Raw genomic sequence first — 27,571 nt, 5'->3', positions numbered from 1 at the left:
AGTCACCAGCCTGGCTTACGATAAAACGAGCAGGTTCTCAAATAGGTATGAGAATTATTTAAACGATGTATGTACATAATATAGTAATTAATAAGAAGAGTAATAGGATAATATCCTGTGTTCTCATTAATACTCAAGAAATTCAGATTGGTGAGTTGCGGGGTGTTCATTTAGCTAATCCAGCATACCATTTTAAAATAGTTGATAGGTTGTGTATTGTCATAAAATGTTAATTTTACCTTACTACGCCCTTTGAATTCATTTTTGCATTTGATGTTGAGCATATTTTTTTTTTAATTTTTGTGCACGTTTATGTTTTGTTGTATATTTGTTTTGTTTGGATGTGTACGTTTATGTTTTGTTGTTTTTATTTTGTAGGGTGCATTTATGTTTTGTTGTTTTTGTTTTGTTATATATTTGTTTTGATGTGTAGTGTGCGTTTATATTTTGTTTTGTTGCATTGTGTACGTTTATGTTTTGTTGCGCATTTGTTATGCTTTCTTGTGCTTATATTTGCTGTGTGTTTATATTTTGTTTTATATTTTTCCTGCATTGTGTTATAAATATCACATGTCAATTTCATTAAACATGATAAACTATATGGAAAATATACTTATGAACAGAACTATTCACCTTCCTTCATTTTACTTTCAGCAAATACCTGTCACTTGTCAAAATGTCGTAATGGTTATTCAAATTGTTTGACTTAATGTAGATTTTAATACCACCTGCATGGTTTATGTGTGGGTATGATAACATGTTATATAGTTATACAAGGCTGACACTGGAATGCTCGAAATTTTTTATATTTTTATGCACGTCCGTATTATAAAAGAAAATACTAGACAATACTTGTCAACATTTACAAACAATTATTATTAGTTCAGAAGTATGAAAAGAAAAGACGTAATGCATAAAGTTTGGTATTTGAAGTCATCAAATATGCATATGTTGAGATGATAATGATCTTTTTTTTTGATAGTCATCGTAATCTCTCAATGTCTGTTGCCCACATGTCAGTGTTCGCGGTTATTCGCATGATAAGAATACTTAGTAAAACGTAGAAGAACTCTCCGAATGTCAGGGTCCGAAGAAACTTTCCTTTCCCATTTCTACCATCGTTTTATTGCGTTTCGTTATTTCCACTGCTCTGTGAAATTCATTAGAGGACAGTAAATTTTGATGATTGTTTTTTTTTTCAAATTCGAAAAATAAGAATAGCTTTTGTCTTTGAGTCTAGGAAAGTATTTATTATTGGATTTTTTTTTATCCTTAACTTAGGTTAGACACCACCTTAACCTCGATGTTTGTGGACAGCAATGAGCCATCGCTCAGAGGGGTAGGGGAATCGCTTGGAAGTAATGTGATCATTAGATGACAATAAACTATTTTAGGATTGATAGATTTGGATAATTCTCGGACCAATGTGATTTTTGTTAAGATTTGTCTTTATTGTCTATGATCTGAAAGTCTATCCTTGTCGTTTATTCTGGAATATTGGATCATCGAGGGGTAAATATACAACTACACAAAACCAGTTGCAATCAATTAACATTTAAAGACCAATCTGCTCAAGAACGCAGTAAGAATGTGCTTGTCCAGTCTATAATTTGTAAATTGTAACACAGAATATTATCGTTTACTGTTTTTATTTCATGATATTTACAACAATATATGCTACAATTTCTCTAGTTATTGACAATAACTTAATTTTGTGTGATTCTATGATTTTTTGAATTTCGATCAGCCAGCTTGAGCTACAACAATATGTTTCTGACCATGCGTTATAGTTGGTGCCATTTACTTAGCAATACATATTTGAGCAGTTTGGCATAGACAGACAATTGATCGACCTGTTCAAACCCTAAGTGGTGACTGGCCTCAGGTATACGAGGCAGAGCATGTTAATTTATTCAAAGTCCCAAGTGCAGTATTAATACGCTACTGGGTTACTATAATAGAGAATATATTGTATGTGGTAAGGGCTATTAAAGCCCATATGCACTGTCCGAAGACCAATAAATTGAACAAAAATACCAACTCAAAAGTGTTATTCAGATAGACATGTGGACCTTTAAAAAAGTATAACAGATGCCATTTGGTCTCATTGTTAATAGAGAAGAATTATCCTTCAGGTGCCCGCTAACGATCTAATAGAGATTGAATAAAAATTAAATTTGAACTTTTATAAATTTGAATTTTTGCACCAAAGCTTAACTTCTATTGTACACGTCCGTTTAGTCTGGAATATTGTACCTATATTGACTTTAGGTAGATATATATATTTTTTAAATTAAAAAGTAGCATAAATAAACATCGCGAACCCTACTCGCAATACAGACTAGACAGCTACTGACGATATCTTTACGTAATGTACAAAACATGTAGAATAATATTAACCTAACAAGCACAGTATTATTAATATTATTAATATTTACAATAGCATTCTGTCCTTGTAAGAATATATACACCACAACAAATCAAATCGCCTTTCATAAAGTTAAGTGAGGTAAAAAGGCACCAAACATTCAATATTAAGAGCACAATATTTAAATTCACATCCGCCGATGCCTAGAGTTATTGTGAATTCTGGATAAGTCTTAATCGCGAATGAATCTCTTCACATGACGTTTGTCAACAGGAAGTGACGCCATCTCGTTGATAGGGATCGATCATTTTGTTGGATAATGTATTACTCCGCTCAGCGATATTAACGCCATCTCGTTGTATCACTCCAACCATTTTTGCACTATGTTCTTGGGCTTTAGCACGTAATGCTGCTATACTTTCTGATTTCAGTTCTTCTTTGTTTTTCTGTTTCTCGTCTGTGTCGGATGAACCGCTATCGTCGTCAACTTCGTTCATCTTTTGAGCCGCTTCTATTGATTTTTTGTGCATACCTGTAATTGACAAATTATAACAATGGATTATATTTCTTAGACAAAGCACCAAGGGGATACGTTATCTTAGTAAAGGGTTAAATAGTTTAGGTAAGTGCAGGAGAACCGCACCACACATAAAAAACAGAAACTCAGAAGACGTTAAGTATCGGATTTAAGGTTCGAGATAACTTTGTCATTTCGAGATAGAAACAGTTTATTTCGACATATAGTTACTTGAGGAAACGGAAAAAATGCAGGACATTAGACAGACGAGGCCTTGTCAGTATAACTATTAGATTGAAAGAATAACCGAATTGTTCAAATGTACTTTAGTTCTTTATATAACAATCAATCATATCGGGGTGAGGGTGGGAGCGGGGTGTTAATATTAATTCCTATGAACTCTGTATACTTACCTAACAACCAGGGTGCGTTCGATTGTTCTATTCCTTTATCAGCACTTTTAACAATGGCGTCTGGTAGTGGTAGAGCATGGCGAACCATAGCACCATATAAACCATATTCCGCCATTATGCTACTTTTACCCCAAGTTTTCTCCGTTTTTCGCCATTTGGCCCGACGATTCTGGAACCAAACCTGCAAATATCAAAGAAAACAATAATTAAATGTACGGCCTACTCTTATTTTGAATTCCAACTGTCAGAGTTCTTTAAGGAGCACACTAATGGGTACACTAGACACTGTACTTACCTGGCCCTCTGTCCTGCATCACGGACAATGGGAAACCGCGCCGGAAAATAAATCTACAGAAGAGATACAGTGGACTGTAGAATTGACTAGTTCACCTAAGTTTATTTGACGTTAATCCAGGGGTGTCAAACATGCGGTCCGCGGGCCAGATCCGGCTCGCCAGGGATTTAAACGTGGCCCATCGATAATTCTTAGAAACTAGAGGTGGAAATCATTTATTATTGTTTTCTGGTTTCAGTATACTCTGACTTCTGTACCGTATGCCATAGATATCTAAGTTGTATGTAATACAAGAGAACGTTGTGTTCAATATTATATCTGGGCAATTTGGAAACCAGTCTAAAATATAACCTGTGTCAAGGATGTTTGACTTTTGTTTTTAGAGTTCAGTAAAGTGCAAGGACGCGTTTGGCTTTGTGTTAAGAAATTTTGTATATCTCCGGCCCACTTGAAGTAAAATATTAGTTTATGTTATCCCTGAATCGAATTAACAATCACTTACAGCGTTTAAACGATCTAAAATATTGTATGGATATTTTGAAAAGGCGCTATGGTAGCCAATTATAGTCACTAGGCCGTCTGCGATATAGATATAGACTCTCGCATAGTTTGTGCGTATTTATTTAAATGCCCCCCCCCCCCCGGGGGGCATCTAAATACAAGATGCTTTTGAGTGCTGGGGGTTGGGTGGCCGAATGGTTATCGTTGCATCATAAGGTCTGTCATTGAGTCAAATGGCGTGGTTTCGATTCCCTGATTGTACATGACAAGGAGTAGAGTCGCCTGTCCAACCTCGTAGGTTTCCTCCCACTGCGAAAGACCCCTACGCGCAAGCGAATTATTGAAATAAAATTGAGCCATATGTTAGCCCCGAAATGTCCCAGTTTCTGTCGAGTGGACGTTAACTCTCTCTCTCTCTCTCTCTCTCTCTCTCCTGTGAGTGCTAGATTGAACACGACGTACTAACCGACCGCCGTGTCTATGTATAAGGAACGTGTACAATGCCTAAATGCAGATTTTGTGAATGATTTTCAAACTTTCTGACAATAAGTTACAATAAGTTATTCTGGTCTGGAATGAAAAATAACACGTGTTTGCGTAAAATGACCTACACGAATCTCAAGAGGCATTTCTTCTGTATTTGTTCATTAGGTAACCACAAAAATACGGGTTTTTATATAATAGACTATTCAAACTGTCAAAATCTTACATTAATTAATTACTGAGCAAATACTCGACAATATTTTTTTTTCTTTATTCTGCTGCTTGTTTTCATTTAACAATGGTAAGTTATCGATCTACTAAAATATCTGAGCCAAGCAGTAACAATATGTCTATTAATAAATGTGGCCCCTGAATCGAAATGGTTTGACACCCCTGCGTCAATCAATCCCTACCATCGCTACTTCCGGTTTTGCCGCGAGGAATTATTTTTCAGGAATCTACGTAGTGACGGCAGCGGATTTACCTCGTAGCGACTGAGGTATCGGTATTAAAATTTATATTCTAATAATTTCATTTTCAGTGAACAGCAGTAATAGGAAGTATCATTATCAAACCATTCAGAAAATTCCGATTTCATATTTTCTAGAAGTTAATGAGTAAGATCTGGCTACTTGGAATTTTCCGGTGTGATTCCTCTTTGTAAGTGATTCAGGATGGGGGGATCTGACAAGGACCGCCCTAGTCGTTCGGATGGCGCGAAAAACCGAGGTCCCGTGTACACGTTGGTGGGTACGTAAAAGAGAACCACTGAAGGTTGCAATTTAATTCATGTCTGGGCAAAATTCCCCTCATAGTACACTCTATGGCATACGTTGGTCTTCATTAGAGAGGCTATAGGTGCAGAAAAGTAGGACGTTAAACCCCATTTCATTCAGTCATTCGTTGTTTTCTAGAGTAATGGGAATACAACTTCATATCAGGAGATCTGCGTTTACTTGGTTGATGTCAGATATGTTCAAACAAGTCTAAATTAAATTGAACGAGGAAACCTCAACAAGTGACTTTTATACATGGCTTTTTTGCCGCGTTTAAATGTATCGCTGAAAGATCTATATTTCAATTAATATATGTAATTTCCCTAAGTAAGTGTTATCATCAACAACATTGAATACAATCTCGTTTATATTCATTAAACAATTAACTATATTCTAATAGATTTGTCATTTTTGTCGGTAGAATAAAAATGGTTATGAAAAATAGCCGCCAATATAACTGGTTATTAATTTCGTCATTATCTTTTTTAATTAGAAAGAAATCGATTCGTTCATAATTGGAAATTAGATTACTAACAGTACATTCTATGTATTCAAGATTATTGTATTTCTAATAATGTAATGAGACTGGTGTCTAAATGGAATCTGGTTAATCGAGTTTGACGGTGATGGCCGGCAATGAGTCGTCCTCCATCTTGGAAGACGAGCGATCTATTTCACTCTACGTCACTGTCAATCATTGAGTTATAACGTGAATAGAAATAACAGTTTTGATTTAATTATTTAAAGGGGGGAATTACACTTGAAATTTATGTTATTACCTCCTGTCGCTGAAAATCAAGCAATCTCCAGACGACTAACGCGAGGTTACAGGTCGGGCTTATTCAAAGCTGCCATGCCGAGATCAATTTAGTTTTATAGCCAATAAATGAATTGTGGGACGTGTCGTTATTTGTTTAATGTAATAGGGTTGATAAAGGTGTTCTAATTGAAAATTATGCGCGGTAAGGGTTTAATATTGAAATTAATGACCGTGAATACCTCATTTATTAATAGGCCTATTGTTACTGCTTGGCTGAGATATGAGTTACAGTGTATTTTATTAGATCGATAACTTATCATTGTTAAATGAAAAAAGCAGCAGAATAAAGAAAAAAGGCACTAAAAAAATTATTGTCGAGTATTTGCTAAGTAATTAATTAATGTAAGATTTTGACAGTTTGAATAGTCTATTATATAAAAACCCGTATTTTTGTGGTTACCTAATGAACAAATACAGAAGAAATGCCTCTTGAAATTCGTGTAGGTCATTTTACGCAAAACACATGTTATTTTTCATTTCAGACCAGAATAACTTATTGTCGGAAAGTTTGAAAATCATTCACAAAATCTGCATTTAGGCATTGTACACGTTACTTATACATTAATACTTTCGTAGACACGGCGGTCGGTCAGTACGTCGTGTTCAATCTAGCGCTCAAAAGCCTAGCTTGTGTCGCCCTACGACGCGATAAAACTGACGGTGACTAACAGCAAATGAGAGCTTATGTCGCTATGACTAAATTTATCCACGACTGGACGCAACCACGAGTAATCAGGTGATCATAGTCGTAAGCGCGCTCATATCGCCTGGCGTCAGTTGCAGAATCGGAGCCACAACTGATCACAAAGACTGCCACGTGATAACATTTAAAATGACCCCATTCCACTTGTCCGCCAATGTTTGTTACCGTCCCCTGGGTACCACGTGATTAAATAACCGAATCGTATTGGCTACCTCAGCGAGGCGCCGACTAAAGGTAGTCGTAAGTGCGCTCATGTTGCTTGCGACTAGGGAGAACTAGTTGTCTTCAGTCGTAGAAGTAAAACTGGAGGCGACTTGACGGCGACTGGTTGACGTCCGACTTACACCAGTCGTAAAAGCGTTCAGGTCACCGAGGTTGTCACGACTGATCAGTCGCCGATTTCGAGAGACCGTCAGTTTTGTCGCGTCGTATAGGCCGACATATGCTAGGCTTTAGGCGTTCTGTATTTAGATGCCCGCGGGGAGGGGGTGGAGTATTTAAGTAAATACGCACAAACTATAAGAGAGTCTATATCGTATTCAAACCGCAGACGGTGTAGTGACTATAAGTGACTACCAGAGCACCTCTTCAAAATATCCAGACATTATTTTTAAACCGCTTGAACGCTGTAAGTGATTGTTAAAAATTCATTCGATTCAGGGGTAACATGAACTAAAATTTTAATTCAAGTGAGACAGAGATATACAAAATTCTAAACACAAAGCCAGACGTCCTTGAACTTTACTGAATTCTTAAAACAAAGCCAAACGTCCTTGACACAGGTAATATTTTAGACTGGTTTCCAAATTGCCCAGATATAATATTGAACACAACGTTCTCATGTATTACATACAACTTAGATATCTATGGCATATGGTACAGAAGTCAGAGTTTACTGAAACCAGTAAACAATAATAAATGATTTCCATCGCTAGTTTCTTAAAATTATCGACACGACAGTTTGTTGTAATTTGTTCCACGGGCCACATTTAAATCCCTGGCGAGCCGGATCTGGGCCGCATGTTTGACACCCCTGTATTAGGGACTTGGATCGTCTTTGATATGGTTTACAGTAAATAAGACATTGCTTTATTATTGTGACTTTAAGTCGAAGATGACTCCATATACCAACAGTTTATCCAGTTTGAACATAAGCAGATGTTTTAATTTGAAACAAAACTGTATTAGCAAAAACAAGCACGAATTTTTTTGTAGTGGTTGCTAATTGGCTGTGATTTGGCCAGTGATAACTCGAAGACAACTGTAACATCAACATCGAGCACATCTACTTCCTCAAATTGGCTCTTATGCCAAGTACAAATATATATTTTGGTTGAAAAAACAAAGTGCCCGAGCATTATAACCTTTTTGGTCTATTTGAGACGGCGGAAAAATTTACTGAGTAAACATTCCAGAACACGTGTTAAGCACAAACAGTAATATAGAATCGCTCAAAATCTGGAAACCGCGTAGGTTAATAAACGTTAGAAAAACTTTTCAACTTTGATGAAACTTTCCAATGAACTACGTTTGACGATCGAGGATGCGTGCCTCACGCAAATGTGTTTATTTTGATATGGCAAATAAACTTATTATAGAGAGTGTTTGAGAAACATTATCATCGTCTAGGATAGCTAAATAAACCAACAAGCTCTTTTTCTCCCGTTTTTATCGTAGCAGCCATGAGTTAAGAAAACTTCACTTGCAGAAGCGCACTGGGAAGAACGGATTACTATTTCGTTTTCCGCCTAACTGTAATAATCCAAATCCACACTTTATAGCCACCTGATGTTCACTCGGTAACATGAAGATTAGCACCCAAGTTTTCAAGCAAAAAGTATGTTATTGTGGAATTTTGACCTGATCCAGCTGCATATATTTCAGAAATTCCACATTTTTAAAATAAAAAAACCCGAGATTTTCAAAACATATTTACAGATACGTTTACTATTAAATTTATTCATTTTTATGAAAATGGTCGTGAAGTAAGAGGCTGTTCAATTTATTTGGTATAATTTATCACATTCCATTAATATAATGACGTAAGCTATTTTTACTAACATTAGTTAGCATAAATAATCTGAGGTATTTTCGTCCATCAACCTCTTATTAGATCGGTTGTTCTTAACAACTTTGCATAAAGTTAAAGTGGAAGAACGCGACTCACTAAACTTGCAGTCCGGGATGTCATGGCTTTTAACAACCATATCTCAGTTTCTATTTATGTTCTATCCAGTGATCTTCGATTAATCGGTTTACGACAGATACACGTTGATCTTATCTGATGATATCTGTCGTGTAATTTTTTGCAAAAAAACCCCTATGAAAACGTGTTACGCGACATAATCATAACGAGGCACATACCTGTATCCTGTCTTCAGGTAAATCTATTTTTAAAGCTAAAAGTTCTCGAGCATACAGGTCGGGATAGTGAGCATCTTTAAACGCCCTTTCTAACTCTTCTAGTTGAAAACTGGTAAATATTGTCCTGAAATATATACCAAGATAACTCTTAATGTAACAACATTTAAACATCACAAATAAAGCAAACAATTATAGATTAATTACGCGAGTTATTCCCCTTGGTAAATTTGCACTTCTAGTAACTCAGGTTCAGGTCGATAAAGAAGCAACTCATTAAAAATATCTCAGTCGGTGTACTTAATAGTTTCAAATATAAACATAAATTAACAAATTGAATTAATCAAAAGAGCTATTAGTTCAGGCCATCCTGAAATTGGGTTAGTTGACTATGTTTAATTTTGTTAAAATGTGCAAAGAATTATATTTATTTGTGAATGTAAGAAAGGATTGGGTGATATATAGAAAATCTTCTACGAGTCTTTTTTGATCGACGAGTAGGAAATTTTATTTATCACCCAATCCTTTCTTACATGCACGAATAAATATAATTCTTTGCTATAGATTTCACTTTTACTGAACCTGATTACATTTCGGCGTAGTGATACATCATTTTTTGACAGCAATTCAACCATTGCAAAGTCCTTTATATTGACCAGCAAGGTCAATTAAATAAAATAGTTACTTTTTAATAAAAAAAGAAGTTACTTTTACTAGAAAATGAATTGTTCTTTGAAAATAAAAAAGTAGTCCCTTTTAACTGACCAATCAAATTAGGAGATATCCTTTTATATAATTATAAGTCACATCGATGCGTTTTCTACGATGAAAAAATAAATGGTATTCATTTTGATTTGTTGATCAAATAATCTGAACGGGGTTATATGTAACAGTTATAAGGACTGTTAAGAAGTATGGTAGATGGGAGAAATATACCCTTATTACTTTTTTCATGTTGAAGAGAAGGGCGAACTACATTAGTTTGTATTGAGTTCGCCTAATTAGTTTTTTTTACATTAAAAAGTTAAAAAAAAATAATTAGGCGAATCCAATATTTTCATATATTTCCTGGTACCAGAATAGACATAAGTTTAAAAAAAAGAGGCACATCAGTTAATCGTTATCGATTGCAAATGTTGTCTCGAAACATACTGAAGTAATTTCTTCTTGAAATTTAATCTGTGGGTCCAACTTTGAAACTCATTAGACTTGCCTAGTAAAAACACAAAATCTCACCAAGTTAACCTTCGCCACGAACTAAAAACCATTTTGTCAATCTATAATTGGTTAATAAGCTTAGTGGCGGAATTACTTTAATATTTCAAATAAGATGGCAGCGTGGGGTTTGTTTCTAACGGAAAGATGTTATTAAAAAAATAACCAATTATATTTGAATCATACGGACATAATTCACGGCTGGGCTCACTTTTTATCCACCATTTTACGAGTTTAAAAACCCAGTTCGTAAAAGCTGGCTGATTAGTGTGTCGAAAGGCTTGTAGTTGTCTCAGCATGCCTCGTAAATTCGGCTAATTTCTTAATGAATAGAATAAAGATGAGACTTCTCGCTCTTTCACGCGTGTCTCTGCGTTAAATGACAGCCGCGTGCTAGGAGGAGGCTGACTATATAGCTGTAAGTTGGCTAGCTAACGGCGTAGTAATATGAGAAGCTTTTACCAAACAACTAATTACGGCGATCCCGATCAAACGGCGCGGTTTCAATCACATTAATTAATGAAGTAGCAATAATCTCTAGTATAATATCCTCATTTAACCAGGTTTACATGTAACTAACATGTACAGACATGTTTTTTTTCTATACATAACCATTAGCGACACACATCTATACATATATAAATATCCCTTATTTTTCTTTAACACGTTATTTATCCTGTTTCCCGAATAAGCTATATAATTATCATCTTTCTTTCTACCCTGTTTACCTGAATAGCCTATCGAATTGTCATTTTTCTGTAAAAGCTATTTACCCTGTTTACCTAAATAACCTATCGAATTATCATTTTTCTGTAAAAGCTATTTACCCTGTTTACCTAAATAACCTATCGAATTATCATTTTTCTGTAAAAGCTATTTACCCTGTTTACCTGAATAACCTATCGAATTATCATTTTTCTGTAAACGTTACTTACCTTGTTTACCTGTATAACCTATCTAATTATCATGTTTACCTGCATAACCTATCTAATTATTATGTTTTTCTGCATAACTTAACTAATTATCATTTTTCTTTCTAACCTGTTTACCTGCATAACCTATCGCGTTATCATTGAAACGTTATGTTAGAGAGAATATAACACAAAATGTAATCTGCTGTATTTTGTTGGATATATTTTTTCAAATCATTGAAATGAAGATGTATTATGATTTTAGCGATATGTCAAATTAATTATACGGGTCGTTCTTTCCAGTGGTATTCACAGAGTTCACCAAACGCTCTTGCAAAAGGCTTTGCAGTGAGTTGGTCAAATCTATTAGTACGTGCAGAAGGACCACACTGCACGCAAAACAAAACCGATAAGACAAACCTAGGGACAAGTACACAGACATTGCAAGAAATAAACAACAAATATCAAATCAAGTGAATGAATCCGGGTGACATGTGAGTGATGTTGTTGGTGTCGTGTTATCTTGAATCACGGAGTTCTACTATACACTATTCTTTCAGAATAGAATAATGAAATAAAATGACCGTTATGTCAAAAAATGTTATCATTTTAAAACAAAACTACATGCATTCTGTTTCAAATCAATCAAAAATTATAATAACTTCTGAATTGTATTTTCTTTTTCACAAAGCAAATTACAAACAAATCTGCGTTTTTACGTCAACCTTATATTAAAGACGGCAACTTGATACATCAAGCTTTGTATCAAATACCAGTTTTTGTGTCGCACCAAAACAGCATGTTGCGTGTTAGAAAGAAATTCTTCTTGCTTGTCTGACATATTCTATTTACTTTTAAATTAGCGTTAACTGCACTTGAAAATTATCTTATTAGTGGGAAATTAGGTATATATATTTGATACAAGCCGTGGATCCCTGAATTCGACAGTTACATTACATGTTCAAATAAACAGTTTTACCAAGAAGCATTCTCGCACACCACAGAATTACCCAATCTTCTCTTCAGAGAAAAGAGTACAGGTAATTATGGTGCACCACGATCACCTTTTGAGTTGCAGGGGTGGACGTATGATTCGTGTATCAGGGACAGAAGGAAAATCCCAACACCAGTGTCGTTCCAGCTTACTTCGAATGATTTCGAACTTTTTTTGGGTTTTTTTTGTTTAATAAGATAACCTTCTGTTTTAAGCAATGTAAAGTAGGACTCTTTCGACTCTCTAGATTTTATCACAGAACTTAATACTAATTCAGAAATTGTATATGTAATTGTCACGGTATTGAACCTATGCACTCATCTAACTGAGAAGTTTGAACGTGATTTTAATTTTGGAAACGGTACTAGCATAAGCTCTAATTGAACTATATCACTTCTGCGCTGTAATGAAAACAATTAGGAAGTGACTACGCCGAGCGACGAATAAATTAAATGAGAAATGTGGTGTAACGGAAAAACCTCGACTTCGAATTCAGTGTTACTCCAAAGCGCAAGTATTTGTAACAGCAAGTTTTGGCTAACGACCTGATTTTCTGACTGCATAGTAAAGGAAGATGAATTTATGTCACACACCTAACAAGATAAATAATAGGACGTAATCAAACATATCACGCGATCATAGTATATATTTATACATCTATTATATCAAAAACAAGCAGTTGAATAAACACATCAAACTCTTCTAAATAATACTTCATTTTTTCCAATTTCTATTTAGTGGGTCTTTCATCGTATTGAATATATTTTTTAAGATGGACACAGCCTCAACATTCAACGATATGATATTTGTTGGGTTTTTTTTTTACAATGGCACATCTTGTTTAATCTACGCTCTGAATTATTCTGAGCGAAGTTATGAATATTTGAAGTTTTCGCAAGAAATAGTCTCCATTGTCAAGTACCATTACTACGACTATAAACGTAGTCGAGGTTTTACATGTTAACGTTTAACGAAGATATGAAGACATTTTCTAACCGACGTACTATCTCAGCAAATTCGCGGCCTAGGGTGTTGATCATAGGCGTGTCGTGTGAACCAACATCTAAATAATAATTTGTATAACATTTGAAGTTTGAAAAAATAACCTGCAATAAGTTGGTTTAGCTCTTACATCTTTTATAGACTGTTATATATACCTAACAAACTAACATAAGGATATTTCAAATTGACCCAATACTGAGATATTACCAACACATCTACTTCCGCTTAATCTTTGTCACTTTTTTTGACATTTTAGAATGTATGTGCTGTATTGGCGTACCGTTTTATAACAGTACACTGGGCAGTTATGCTGTACGATCTATTACAGTGAAATGTCCATCCAGATTCTCTATGGGGGAAATACAGGAAGACAACTTTGTTGGATATACCTATTGTATTTGAATCTCTAGATAAATAATAACCACTTGCCACCAGGCATCAGAATTTTAACAAGATCAAAATTGATGTCTCACCTATGTCGTCGCCGTTTTTTCTGTTTCTTGCTGCAATTATTTAATATTTCTCGAGATTTCTCTGCTTGAAGGCACGACTGACGCTGAACTAAAACAAAAAATACAACAAGGCATCTATGAGTATTATACAGAGACATTACCTCAGGAAACAAAAATAGGGTTAAATTGACAAATCAATTTTGAAAGAAATGACAATGAAGTAAAAATGTTAATTCATATAAATTTCATTTTAGTACTATTATATATGACCTGAAATTTGATGCGAAGACGCAGTTCGTTGGTTTAGATGCTTGAACAGAAGATTCTGTATTACCTTTAAAGTCACTTTAAGTGCAGTATGATTTTGGATTGGGTTCCTTGACGAAATAAAGAGAAATAGTGTTTTAAACACCCTCAATATTACCATGACCTAGGCACTGTCTTATTCCTGGTTATCATACCTCTTATCTTTACAAAGAGCTACATAAACTATGTACAAAGAACTACATAACCTATATACAAAAAGCTACATAAACTGTATTCTCGTATAAGCTCATTCAATACATATGTCTCTCGTGGAAGAGAATGTTTGATCGTTCCAGTAACACGATAATACTTAATTATCATTAATTTCATTCTGATTTAGTTCAATTACTAGTATCTTGCTTTCGCGTTTCGGTTATGTATTTTTTTGTCTTTTGTTTCATTTTTAAGTTTTACTTTGAGTATTGACGTATATAGCACATTTCGGGATTAACATATAGTATTTTTATAATACGTATTTAAGAGTGTGTGTGGGGGGGAGGGGGGGGGGGTATTGAAGATCCAGGAGATTAAGATGGTGGATCCTAAAACACACGCGTTAGTCTACTCGTCCATTTCCCTTTTCAACATACACATTATTATTTATTGTCATTCATTATGTGTGTGGATTATCTACCTTATCGCAGATATTTTCATACATCTAAATTAAGACGTCGCTAATATTCACTTTTTGCAACTGCGCATTAATATACGCACATCAAATAGCTCGGTGGCGGTAAAAATCATAAAAAACAAAATAAACGATTTAGAGCGGCGTGTTCAAGGATTATCTTAAGCATATTTAACTCTATTATTCCATTAAGATATGGGCTATTAGATAAGTAGGAGGTAGTGTTGTTTTTTTTAAAACAGAGATCATGTATAGTTTTTGTTGGCCATGTCAATAGAATGATATATTAAGAACCCTTGTGTTGACAGTAAGAATGTGACAGATGAATGGTAGGAGGGTTGGAAAGTTGTTATCATTATCCCAACCTTCACACGTATATTGTAAAAAAATAGAAATGGCCACTTCAGACGTCTTACTAATACAAAATACATGTTGAGAGTTTAATACCTTTGTTTATAAACTAAACTGATTACAGGTTACTGATATGAATATATACATTTCTTATTTAACTAAGTCGGAAAAAATAAAACAGATTGTTTAGATTAGGCTATAGTCGAAATTAAAAAAAATATATTGATAAAATACAAATGTTCGAGGGCTTCCTGAAAAGAGTAGATCAATTGGACTGAAACAAACTTTGAATGAATCATAGACATAAGAACTGCAACTGTAGTGTTATTATTGTCTTCGTACCAGACCATCTTGTGAACCTACCCATTGAAATTACCAGAAATGGACAAACTTGTCTACAGGGCAGTCATCAAGTACCTGCAACTGAACGGACTAACCTACATGCCTACATGGTCTTCAATTTAGGGGATGATCCCACTTCCCTTTCCGCAGTAGAGAATTGGGCTGTGGGATTTAAGCGTGGCAGAGAGGATCTTGACGAGGACCCACGTCCTGGACGGCCATCAACAGCAACCATTCAAGAATACATTACCCGGGTGCATGACATGGTGAGGCCTGATCGACGATTCACCACTCGACATATTGCCAGTGTTGTGGGCGTCGCTCATGAGAGGGTTGGGTACATTAACGCCAACGAGGTTAGGAATGACAAAAGTTTCTGCAAGATGGGTGTCAAAGCTCTTGACTGTGGATCAGCAACGTGTCGGGTTGTGGCATCATGTGCGGATTTGAAGCAGATCCTGAGAAGCATTTGGCCAGATTTGTAATCATGATGAGACCTGTCGTCATTTTCCTAGCGTCAATGACATAATGTGGTTGAAGAAAATTTCTTCCTGACCTTCATCCAGGCCTTGCTACATCGTCGGCAGAAGTGTGTATACCTCCTCGATGGGGTCTATGTAGAAAAATAAATAGAAACCATCGACTTTGTACAGGTCTTTCACAGATAGGCTTAGGACTTTTCAGCCAGCCCTCGTACATCGAAAATGTATTACTTATTTGAAGCCACAGATTAAACGAGTTTAACGAAACGATATTTTCGAAACGGAATCCAAACACTCGACAGTGTTCCCTTTTATTTTTCACTCCAAATATAAATAAATAGACTCGATCCATCCAGCCCGATTTCCCCATCTCTCCATTCGAAATGTCTCCGCTTCGACAGAAACGAATATTGGTGTTGACAAAAGAGTTCAGTATTCGAAGTGGAGACATTTTTAATTGTATGGGTTAAGACTAAACAATAAACCATCCAAAAATACAGTAAAACAAAGTGTAAAAAACTCACAATATTGTGCATTAATTATAGTGTACTTCGTTGTGTGACATTTAGAAAACGAAGACTTGCAAGTAGCAATTGTATACTGGTTTATTAATCACAGGGTGTCGACGGTGGTACTCTCGTCTTTATCAAGCAAAATATCATTTCATACAGAGTAACATGATTATAATGTAAGAGAAAGTCATAGATGAATAAATAACAAGCACTTGGTCAGATGGTTCGTTGATATTATATAAACTGTGTAGGAGTAATAATAACTCCGTAGTCCTAGTCTTATTATGGCGTATGCGTTATAATTTCTTTCAGTGCTGTTTAAGAAAAAAGATAAAGACACAGTCAATACGCCTCGCTCATAAACTTAATCATGTCCAATAGATTAAAACAGCTGACAAAACCCCTTAATCTTTTAATTTGTGATCTCCTGAATCATGATTTATCTACACTTTAACCTTTCGTGTCTCTTTTTAATGAGTAGAAGTGGTATTAGGTGTTTGTAGTACGTCGACTTGACAATCTGTGAGACTCTAACACTTGTACTTAAATAATTTTGACATCCTGAGAACGAAATCCTACAAGTACCGTTATAAGGACATCAAGTACTTTAAGATGTTTTTGTTTTCAAAATAAAATGTTGATCTGAAACACATTTCAATTTGGGAATAACAGTAACTCGACTTTTGACATATAGGCGTGGAAATCCTTAAGGATTAAAAAAGAATTAAGGATTAACAAAAAAATTACTTTTTATGTTCTTCAGATGTTTGACATGCATGTCGTGGATTGTTTTACAGACCCAGTTTTAAAAAAATGTTCCCAGATTGACAACTTGAACTCCGACACAGGCGTTAAACGTCAAGATATTGAGATAGATTTAAGGATTATGAATTTGTGACACGAAAATCCGAAACAAAAAGACTTGAATAGTGTATACAAAATTTAGAAACCTGGGTCAACAAGTAGATATGAATGAATGAAATGCGAGTTCACGATCTATTGTTCTGCTCCAAACATAAAAGATATAATAAACTGAATAGTCTGTAAAATTGCAATTTCATCCTTGAATTAGAAAATGAAAATAATAATCAAATCAGCCACATTAACAAACACGTATATTATGCTAATTACTAATTGCTAATTTTGATCACATTCTTCTAAATCTTAATAAAAGTCACCCTATCAATAATAATAAAACAAAATTTTGAGTTGAACTGGGTTGAACTTTACGAGTAAAGTGTATGTATGTAGAGATGTAATTCTAACTTGGTAATAATTAGAAGAAAATGTTCCACCTTAAGATAGGACTCGGTCCTTTTCACTGCAGGCGATTATCGACAAGAGGGATAATTATGACTAATTTCACGCCTTTCTAAATACAAGTTTACAACTCTATCTAAGCCGCCTGTCAAGATTAAATTACAAACTCTACACCATTACGTGTACTATCGGTGTAGACTGAAATAACCAGACGCCAAACTGCCATTCAATTCAGGCTCTTAGCGTATTTCGCCGAACATAAATGATTAGAAATTTCAGTAAAAACAGAAACGTTTGAATGTAAATCAGTTTATATACATTCATGTTACAATATTATATGCGCTGCGACCCATTTGTGTACATTTCTAGGTGCCATGAAGAGTGGAGATTTAGCTCCTTTAATCAGATAGAAGAATCAATCCTAGATAATTATACAGTATAAACATAATAATAGTCACCCAAATAAATTATTTGAATAATATAAAACAAATGTTGATTTGAAACGGTTTTATAGTCTGTGATATCACTCACACTGTTTGGAAGCGGACATTATATCTTCCTGGCCTCTTCCACACAACTTCCCAATTATTGAGTCAATCGGATTAGATATTGTCTTATGTTTGTGGCCAAGAATTGTCGTTAAAGATAATATCCTTCCCGAGTAATCGAGTTTTAATCCAGAAAACATATTTTTATCTGAAAGTATGTTTCTTATGACCAGCACAAATATAATTACAACAAATACATTTTTCTCGTTGGTCTCAATATATTTGCTAATCAATGGTTATAATATTTAAAATATTGACTTCGTGGAAATATATACTTAAATCGTTAGTTCCAATGGCGTATACCTTTGAAAGAAATTCCAACATTGATTACTTTTTACGACAATAATTATTATTGTCATCGAACGTGCTATATTTGACGTGACATGCTGATCACGTGATAATGTTCATCCTAGGATGTTAATCACAGTTAATATAGGATAATAATTAGTGTTTATCGCCTTATTTACAATTAGTGATTGATCATATAGCACATCATGTCAACAATTTAACACTATCTAGAGGTGGTACACCCCAACCATCTGTCTGTGACAGTTTTATAACAATCATTCTAAAATAAGAAATAATTAAAGGTTATAAGGGAATTATAGATTTAATACATAACGTATAAACCATATATAACATCTTGGACACTGAAAATTAAAGCCAAACCAGTGTATATTTCAGAGTATATGAGGTTACGTTCTCAAACATAATACGTATCACTCAAAAACAAAGTATTTTAGGATAGCGAGAAAGGGGTTGGGAGTTGAGGGGTGGAGTGGGGTATCTACAAAGCATCGGTGATATTTTTCTGTTGGAGTAAAACTAAGACTGCACAAACCATTGCCTATAAATCGTAATACTTTGGTCGGTTTCACAGAAATTTAAAGACATCTAGCTCTTTGACTTGTTTTTTTACATTTATCTTTTAAAAGTTCAGTTTCTAAGAAAGAAAAACTTGTTTGTTTCATGAACAAAAAATTGTGAGAAAAAAAGAGAAAAATACACGAAGAGTTCCACCCCTATTTTTGTCCTATAGGTACAGAGGATCTTTAGAGAACACATATGTCTCAACACATGTAGAGACGTGACGCTGTGTGCACTGTATCGACACCCCTCCCATTTCCCTAATTATCAGCACCATGCGCGACACTTGAATAGTCGCTTCACAGAATGAACGAAGGTGAGAAAAAGATGAATAAACCACTTAAAACTCGGGGAGACTTTTGACAACTCTTGTAGCTTTCCTGAGTGGGAAATCTAAATAAGAGAACGTTTGCGTTGTTAATTACCAACTCCTTTTGTCGTTACGGCGAAGACGGGACGCGTTTCGTACGCGTGATTACCCTTACAGATTTGCGCCCCGTTGCGCTAATCAACAGCCGAGATTTCGCCCCAACCGAGTGGAAATTGTCGGCTATTTAACGAACTGCTAACGACTAGGACAAAGGTGATGCATAGTCTCAACTTATCCAGTATCTGTTTTCAACGGGATCAGTATATCCAAAAGGCTGGAAAAACGAGACGGCCAATATCGGCTAATTGTGGTATCTAAAGTTTTAATTGGGGGATAGTCTTGTAGAAATGTAGAAGTGTAATCGGCGTTTATTGTAGTGTTACCAATGATAACATCTCTTTAAGAACTCAATCTATCGAGCAATTGTAGACATAAAGGCAATTTCCGAGCATTATAAAAAGTCCAAATTATCTCTTGTTTTTTTTTTTCGATAAACAAGCGACCCCCATATTAAAACGTCCTATTTTAAGGGTATCATAGAGAAACAGATTAAGATACCCTTTGTTGTTTTTATTGTTTGTTTTATTTTTAAATCACGACAATGTTTACGGATGTTCTGCCATTAGAAGGGTATGAACGTACTTCTCGAAGCTCCCGATTCGATCCTTGCAATATAGATGCCTACGCACAATAGATTCAGTAGATTACAAAATGATTTCCTGATGATTTAACCGATCGTTTTGAAAATATATATATGTTCAAAGACTTTGTTTTGCCGAATCAAATCCGAAAGGTAGGCTAATTAAGTAATCTATTTCGATTACAAGAGTCGGAAATTCTCTTTGAACTGAAAATACTATGTTTGGAAGTAATTACATTGTCTATATTGATGGAACTCTTATAAAAATGACTAATATAAATGTAGCGAGACAGTTACTTATTATAATAGCATCACTTAGTTTAATATGTGTTTAGTCTTAACGATACACGATATCTCCATGTTGAGTCAACACAAGAACCATGCCTTCATAGATATTAAAGTATATGAACAAATTAACAGACTAGAGAACAAATTCATTTATCGCCATAAATAACGCTGATTGACCGTGAGAGAGAAATGTTGTTGTATGTGCCAATATTTGCTCTAACACATTATTAGACGATTATTTACTCAAAGTATTATAACATAGGAACGAGCCAGGCAATAAGAGTTATGGTCTGGAATGAGCTATCTCTTTTATTGACAACTTATATGAAACGGGTTAAACGTCAATTGTCAATTTCCCTTAACTGACATTCATTGATAAATCTTTCCCAGTCAAATACATTATACATGTACTTTCATCGACCATAACACAATACAGTTGAATTCCGGTTTAAATTGGGTTCCAGGTGATTTATTATGACGGATGAAAAGTAACATATTATTATCATTTTCCGCGCACATTCATGAAATATGGAATATACATATAAATACCATATATTTAAACTTTAATAAATGCACAATTATTACATTATCTGGTACAAAACCCATAAATCCTTTTCAAAACCCAAGGTTTAAATCAAACACCTTGGCAAATCCCCGTTTCAAATGATTAAATACTGAAGAGAGTATTTGAACTAGCCTTACTTCTTGAGTAAAACTCATTTTAAAATAATCATAAATCATTATAAATATTATGTCATAATTTTCTCGCTGCAGATATTTTACTATTTTAGACTGGGCGGACATTTTTCGATCCTGATATATATATATGTTATCATATAGTTATATTTTGCTCCGATCGAATATTTTAAATTCTGCGTGTTTTTACGAATGCAAATCGTATCTACACACAGCTTGTTAGATTTTTAAATTCATGAAAGTATACTTTTGAGTCGTCCATGTATGTTTGTTATCTGTTCCATTACATGTATATTATTGCGAAAAAAATATATTTTAGCTATGTTTCTGATATTGTCAGTAGATAATTATATAAGTATAATTTCGCATAGAAAACTTGTTGCATATTTCTATAAATTCATTTGTGTCCCTTTAGCTTAATGTTTACATTTGATATTTTTAGTATATAAATTTTGTATTTCTATGTGATCTATTTAATGTTTTCCACATATATATATCTATTTGAACAGTTAACGTACTGTATGTTTAGTGCAGGTGTATTTATGTTCTAGTAAATCAATGCTGGAATATAGGTATCTGTTATTGTAACAATTAGTCTGAGGATAAAATATTCACAATTCTAGGTCTTTACAGAATATCTGGCGAAAAAATACGCTCAAAAATACATTATAACTTTATGATTTTTGCATATCTATGTAATATTTCTATGCTTATATATCACAAGGTTGGTGCAATTTGAGAAGATGATTGATCAACCAATAATTACTGACAATGCCGCTCAAAATGAACACACATGAAAATTCGCGTAATAACTAGGATGATAATTAAAATATAGTTCTTAAACTTTTTGTGAATTTATGGTAATGTATCAGACAATATTTTTTCAGATAATATATTCCATGGTAATGTTAAAGCTCTCGCGTATTAACCAGGTTGAAAATCAGACCAATTAAGATATTTTAACATAGTACAATTAGAAAAAAAACCATTATAGATTCGCAAGTAACGAAACCAAACAATACAATATTGGTACCTGTTTCATAAAGTATCACATCCTTCTTAACTTACCTAATGTAAACAATAAATAAACAAGCAACAACAACATCGTTCTCTTTCACACTTCTTAACTTGTTTGACCAGATTAATCAAGACCCTTTAATTGTTCTTCTCCAAAAGTTAAGTGGGATTAAATAACTTTAAATTAACTGATTAACCCGCGACTCTTGTCCTAAGTGTTGCCTTCGCGATTTTAAAAGAAATGAAACCCAATTAGATGGGCTTAAAGAAAAGATAAATAAACAAATAAGATGCTAAAACAATAGAAAATGATCAAAGCATCACGAGACACGTGTTAACTCTGTCAAGTATTTCTTGAAAATAGTTTGCGCTATTTTATTTCCATCGCAAGTGTAAAAAAATAAACAATGTCTTTTGTATACAGCACTAAATATATCAACAACGTTTATCAATGGTTCTATAGTCTAACGTCAAAGAAGAAATCTAAATTACACCAGTTATTTACTATCAAGAGATTCCCCAATTTGATTTACAAAGAAATAAATATAAGAAAATTCAACAGAAAGGATAAGCAATTTTACATCCAGAAATAAGTGATTATTAATATAATGTTTTATGCAACCAGGAACAGGATATTAAATCTTCAAATTATTACATTTATTCAACCCAAATTTTCGAAAATTGATTTTTGTTAGGATTTAGCGTGAAGCGGGTAAAAAAGGAAAGACCATTTTGAAAATATATCTATATTATGTGAGAATATTATGCGCAGTAATGTAATAATTTAATTGAAAATAGTTTAGTGTCATAATACAAGAATAGTTAGGAAGTTGTTATTAAGAATATTATAAAAGATAACGTAGTAAGGTAATTAAATAATTTGTAACAAAGAAATTCAGACGAGAATGTGATAGTTGATTAGTGTTGGAGAATATTACAAATGATAGTTAATAATTTAAACACAGTTAGTTTGGTGAAACCGATAATATCATATCCCAATAGTTACACTGTAAGAAATTAAAGACGATAATCATATTGGTTTGATTAAAACCATTTTAACGTAATTATATTCTAATGCAAGTGATAAAACTGTAGGCCTACAATGATAGCCGCCGTTAAAGACGATCATTCATCAATATACACCAGAGAAGCGTCGTTTGCTACGATATAAACACTAACAGTATTACTTATCAAATTTGTACTTTGAATTTCTCTGTTGATCCATTTCAAATTATTTTTCAACTATTCAAATCATTACATTTATCTTCTTATGATGCCTCCACCCTTTTTTAGGATTTAAAATGAAGCGGTTAAAAAAAAAGAGAAGATTTTGAGAAAAGATATATATAACTTTTACTTGTTTAGTTTGCTTTTGCATTTATGAATAATGTTTGGTTTTCTTTACATACGAGTAATGTTTAATCCATTGCTTTTATATACGAATATTTGGATATTTAATTAGATAGTTCATAACTAAATGATTAATTAACATAAATTATGAGCTGCCATTCGATATTTCATTATTAATGATGATGATGATTATTCATCAAAACATATTGTTATCATAAAGACAGGTCAAGAGCGATGACCTAAAATGTCAGATGTATTGTCAATTTTAGAAAGGTGAATAAAGGAAACGGGGCAAATTCGGCTGGTACATGTACGTGACCCTTGCCAAATCAATAACCAGTAAAAGTTTGTGACGTTTTGCCCATTTCAAACAGATATTAGACTCACTAACAAAGGTAATTATTGAATGAAAGCTATTCATCAGATGCCTTGTTCAATACATCATAGTCATACATTGCCTAGACGTAGAACGCTCGTCCTTAATTCCCTAATTACTACCTCATAAGGCAACTTGTCATGTCATGGCATAAACGACGATCTTTTCGAGATTTAAGACTTATTTAAAAGCTCATAATGAATGGTTAAGATTTTTCATTTTTGTTTTTTTATGACATGAACTATGTATTATTATCTAGTTAACCTACAGAATACCTGTTTACCTGATGAGATAGATTGCTTTAAACATAGGTAATACGATACATCAAAGACAATATGTTACCCAAGTCTCTAACCTCTCTTTCTATGTAGTTCATCATTACACGTGCGCATATAATTTATATGTTTGTTCAAACAATAAAAAAATAAAATGCTTTTTTATTAAAAAGCCATTGTCTGTTTGTTATAAATTAGAATATTTCACTTTTAATTGAACAATAATATAAGAAGAGAAAATTCGTCACAATGTATGAAAAGGCTCTTTCGTCATTTAACGGATTTGTTGTAGGGACAAAACATGTAGATAAAACGAAATGTATAAAAATGAATAATAAAGAGAAATATAAATTTGATTAGAATTTGTTATTTAACAGCAGTTGTTGGTCATCAAATAAAACGACCACAAAAGCAAAATTCAAAAATAAGAATAACCAAATCATAAATTAGGCGAATGGAAATTGAACAAAACCCAAACAGTAAGAGTTTAAATTGAAGAATTGGGTCATCTTACACACATGTATAAAATTTTCAAAAAATGTATCGAATGGTTGTGTCAAATTTTAAAATTTTGATTTCTTTATTATATTTAGAAGATAAATGATTCGTTTAATAGTTTTGTAATTGAGAAGAGAATGTAAACTACTGGCGGAACGAAATTAAAATTCTTAACACCAGAAAAAATATTAAAATCTATGAATTAAAGGACTATTAATATACCATACGATATGTTTTAAGACATATTTTAAAAATTTAAGAAAAAAGACAACAATATATTCTTACAGCTGATTATTGAGCTGGGTTGGGTTGGTTATCTTTAATATTCTTAAACAGCAACTTTTCTTGTAGGAATGTATTACGACAAGAAACAACAAAGAAGTTTTGTGCAGTTCAAAGCTGGCCATTATCATTCTATCATAGAATAAATAATCGTAGCACTCTACAAAATTAAATGAAACCCCACTATCTGATTTTATCGCAGACACAAGTTTTCAAACAAATTTTTAGTGTAAAACCCCACCATTTCAATTTTGTTTTAATTTTGGGTCGTACACGGTCAAGTTTAGACTAGGTAAATTCAGCTGTTATGAAACTTAATAGGCGTAATAAGACCACCACGCATTTTAGGAAGAATCCAACTTAATAAATGCACATGTTATGTACTTTTTCCATGGACTTGTAGTATAATAAGGTCCATGCTTTTCCTTTGCCAAATTTTATTGTGAAATTTCAGAGAAGAAAAAACATTAAATCAAAGAATCCCACAATAAAAGAAACAATATCTTAATACAAAATGATTACAAAATTCGAAAATGTGTGAATTCTTATTTCAAAATGTAATCAACATACATTCAATTTAACCATCCGATTTTAATTAAGAATTAAAAAAAAACCTTTTCATCTCTATTAGAAAATGAAAATTATTGTTTATAAGTAACAGAAAATAACAAATTCTCAAGTTTCATAATATTTCTTGAGAAAAATGGTTCTTGCTTTGCGGGCCAGCCATTAAATAATATTCTTTTATTTAGAAAATAATAAGTATTCACTGGATCCCTGTGAGTAAATCACATATACGAATTGTTCGAAACTTTTCATTTAGAGAGCAAAGGTTCCATATTTAACACAAATAATAAACAAATATATCATAAAATGACTATTGTTAATTCTACCCACCCGTCTATCATGTTTACACAAAAAATAACGCAAGAAAATAGCCAGATAATTTGAAAATGAAACTAAACAAGCAAAGAATAAAATTAGACATGCCAATTAACCACTCACCTTCTTCTAAATTATTATGTTTAAAGTTGAAATTAACATCTTCTGTTGGTCTAGTAACGTGACAAGGGAAACGGGATTGGGGAATATTTTGAGGAGCACTTTGAGATAAATCAAACCTCCACGGACAAAACGGTGAAGGATTTGTTGGTTGTTGTTCCCTGAGAAAAGTCGTTCCAGATGGGTCGGAAGGCAAGCCCCCGGCATTAAATCCAGGAAAATACACTCCTGGAAAACTGGAAGGCGGCATCGGAGAATGATCTACAACTTCTGGACTCGGATTTTGCCGACAAGATGTATTAAGTCCTAAAATTTCTTGAATAGCAAATGAAGGTCTCTGTTGAGTGTACATTTGTCCAAAATGACCAGCGCCCGAGAACTGGTTTTGGAAAGAAGTCATTTGTTGAGTTGCGGAACTTAAAAGTCCGTTCATTTTGATAGATGACCAAGGAATATATTTCTAAGAACTAAAGTTGTCAAAAACTTTTATCTTAGAACACAAACCTCTAGTTAGCACTTCATAGATGTCCACAGCAATTAATACACCATAATCTTAAATTAGTCCCCCTAAGAAAAGTCTATGAAAAACGTTTAAGGAATAACAAAATAATAATTTAACTAATAGTCTATATTACCAGTTCACATGATAACTAGTTATTCCGTTACAATAGATATGATAATATTCTAGGATACGAAACTAATAACAGGCGATGGCTTCTATCTGGTCAACTGATCAGCTTTAAAGATGGCAGATTTATGCTAACCTCTTAGCTTATTTGACAAGATGTATTTGTTCCAGTTACCCCGACTGATTATTAGGCGCTAATCCCCGGCAGGCGGGACTCGTGAGAAAACCTCGATTTTCAACCTGGTTGATCTTGACGTAACTTATCGTCTGCTGCTAATGACGTTCTCAGCCTCGAACTCGTTTCAACTTATTCCTCTTCAGCACGCGCCTAAAATACACGGGGTGAGGGGATAATTGGCCATTGTCATCATTGCCCCCTCCCATCCCGCTTAAAGATCTTTTGACAGTTTTCTATATTTACCAATCATCTTTAAGATCAAAAGGTCTTCGATTGTAAGAGTCGACTAAAATCTAAGGACATAAAGCCCGAAGGGAGGGGTTACTATCGTAGCACGTGCTAAGGGGCAAACATGAACAAGTCATTGGTTTATGTTTGTGTTTTGTAAACCACGTGACTAAGAATTTCTAAATAGATAGAGAGATTTACGTGTGTATGTATATAGCTGGTTTGTATATAAATATGTTAACGTCAAATAGCTAATTGTTTAAATGGTATTATTACTGTAGTAACTACAAATTCCTTCATATTAAACACGTAGATATCTTCCGTTTGGCCACCTTTCTACTTCTATGAGCAGTTTCCCTTAATTAACACTTAGACTTATTACAGAATGGGATGCCCTGGAGCTTAATTTCGTCATCATCTTTCGTCTATTCCCTAGTTCCAATGCATAAATGGCACGCGAGTATTCATGTCCTGAAACAAATTCAGTCATAGAAACAACTAGGCCATACTGAAGTTATCCTGGTTCTAATACTTTTGTAATTTGACGAATAAGTTGGTAGAATCGGATTAGTCTGGTTTGTTGAAGAGATACTAAAATAAATTAGTGATATTCAAATCAAAGTTATGGATATATTC

General features: G+C 33.8%; 1 protein-coding gene across 1 annotated transcript; it reads right to left on the bottom strand.

Moving 5' to 3' along the window:
- Window positions 1-2,483: 2,483 nt before the first annotated feature.
- On the bottom strand, window positions 2,484-26,334 carry LOC130012884 (visual system homeobox 2-like). The gene is made up of 5 exons (XM_056100971.1): window positions 25,905-26,334; window positions 13,833-13,920; window positions 9,241-9,364; window positions 3,299-3,479; window positions 2,484-2,900 (listed from the first exon to the last, which is right to left on the bottom strand). Exons 1-5 carry the CDS (start codon window positions 26,332-26,334, stop codon window positions 2,635-2,637), a joined length of 1,089 nt encoding a protein of 362 aa, XP_055956946.1. The 3' UTR covers window positions 2,484-2,634.
- Window positions 26,335-27,571: the final 1,237 nt, after the last annotated feature.

The sequence above is a fragment of the Patella vulgata genome, chromosome 5, assembly GCF_932274485.2.
Source record: "Patella vulgata chromosome 5, xgPatVulg1.2, whole genome shotgun sequence".
In the NCBI taxonomy this organism is placed as follows: Eukaryota; Metazoa; Mollusca; class Gastropoda; family Patellidae; genus Patella; species Patella vulgata.
The sequence above is the reverse complement of the archived record's forward strand: the minus strand, read 5'-3'. Positions and strand labels throughout refer to the sequence as shown.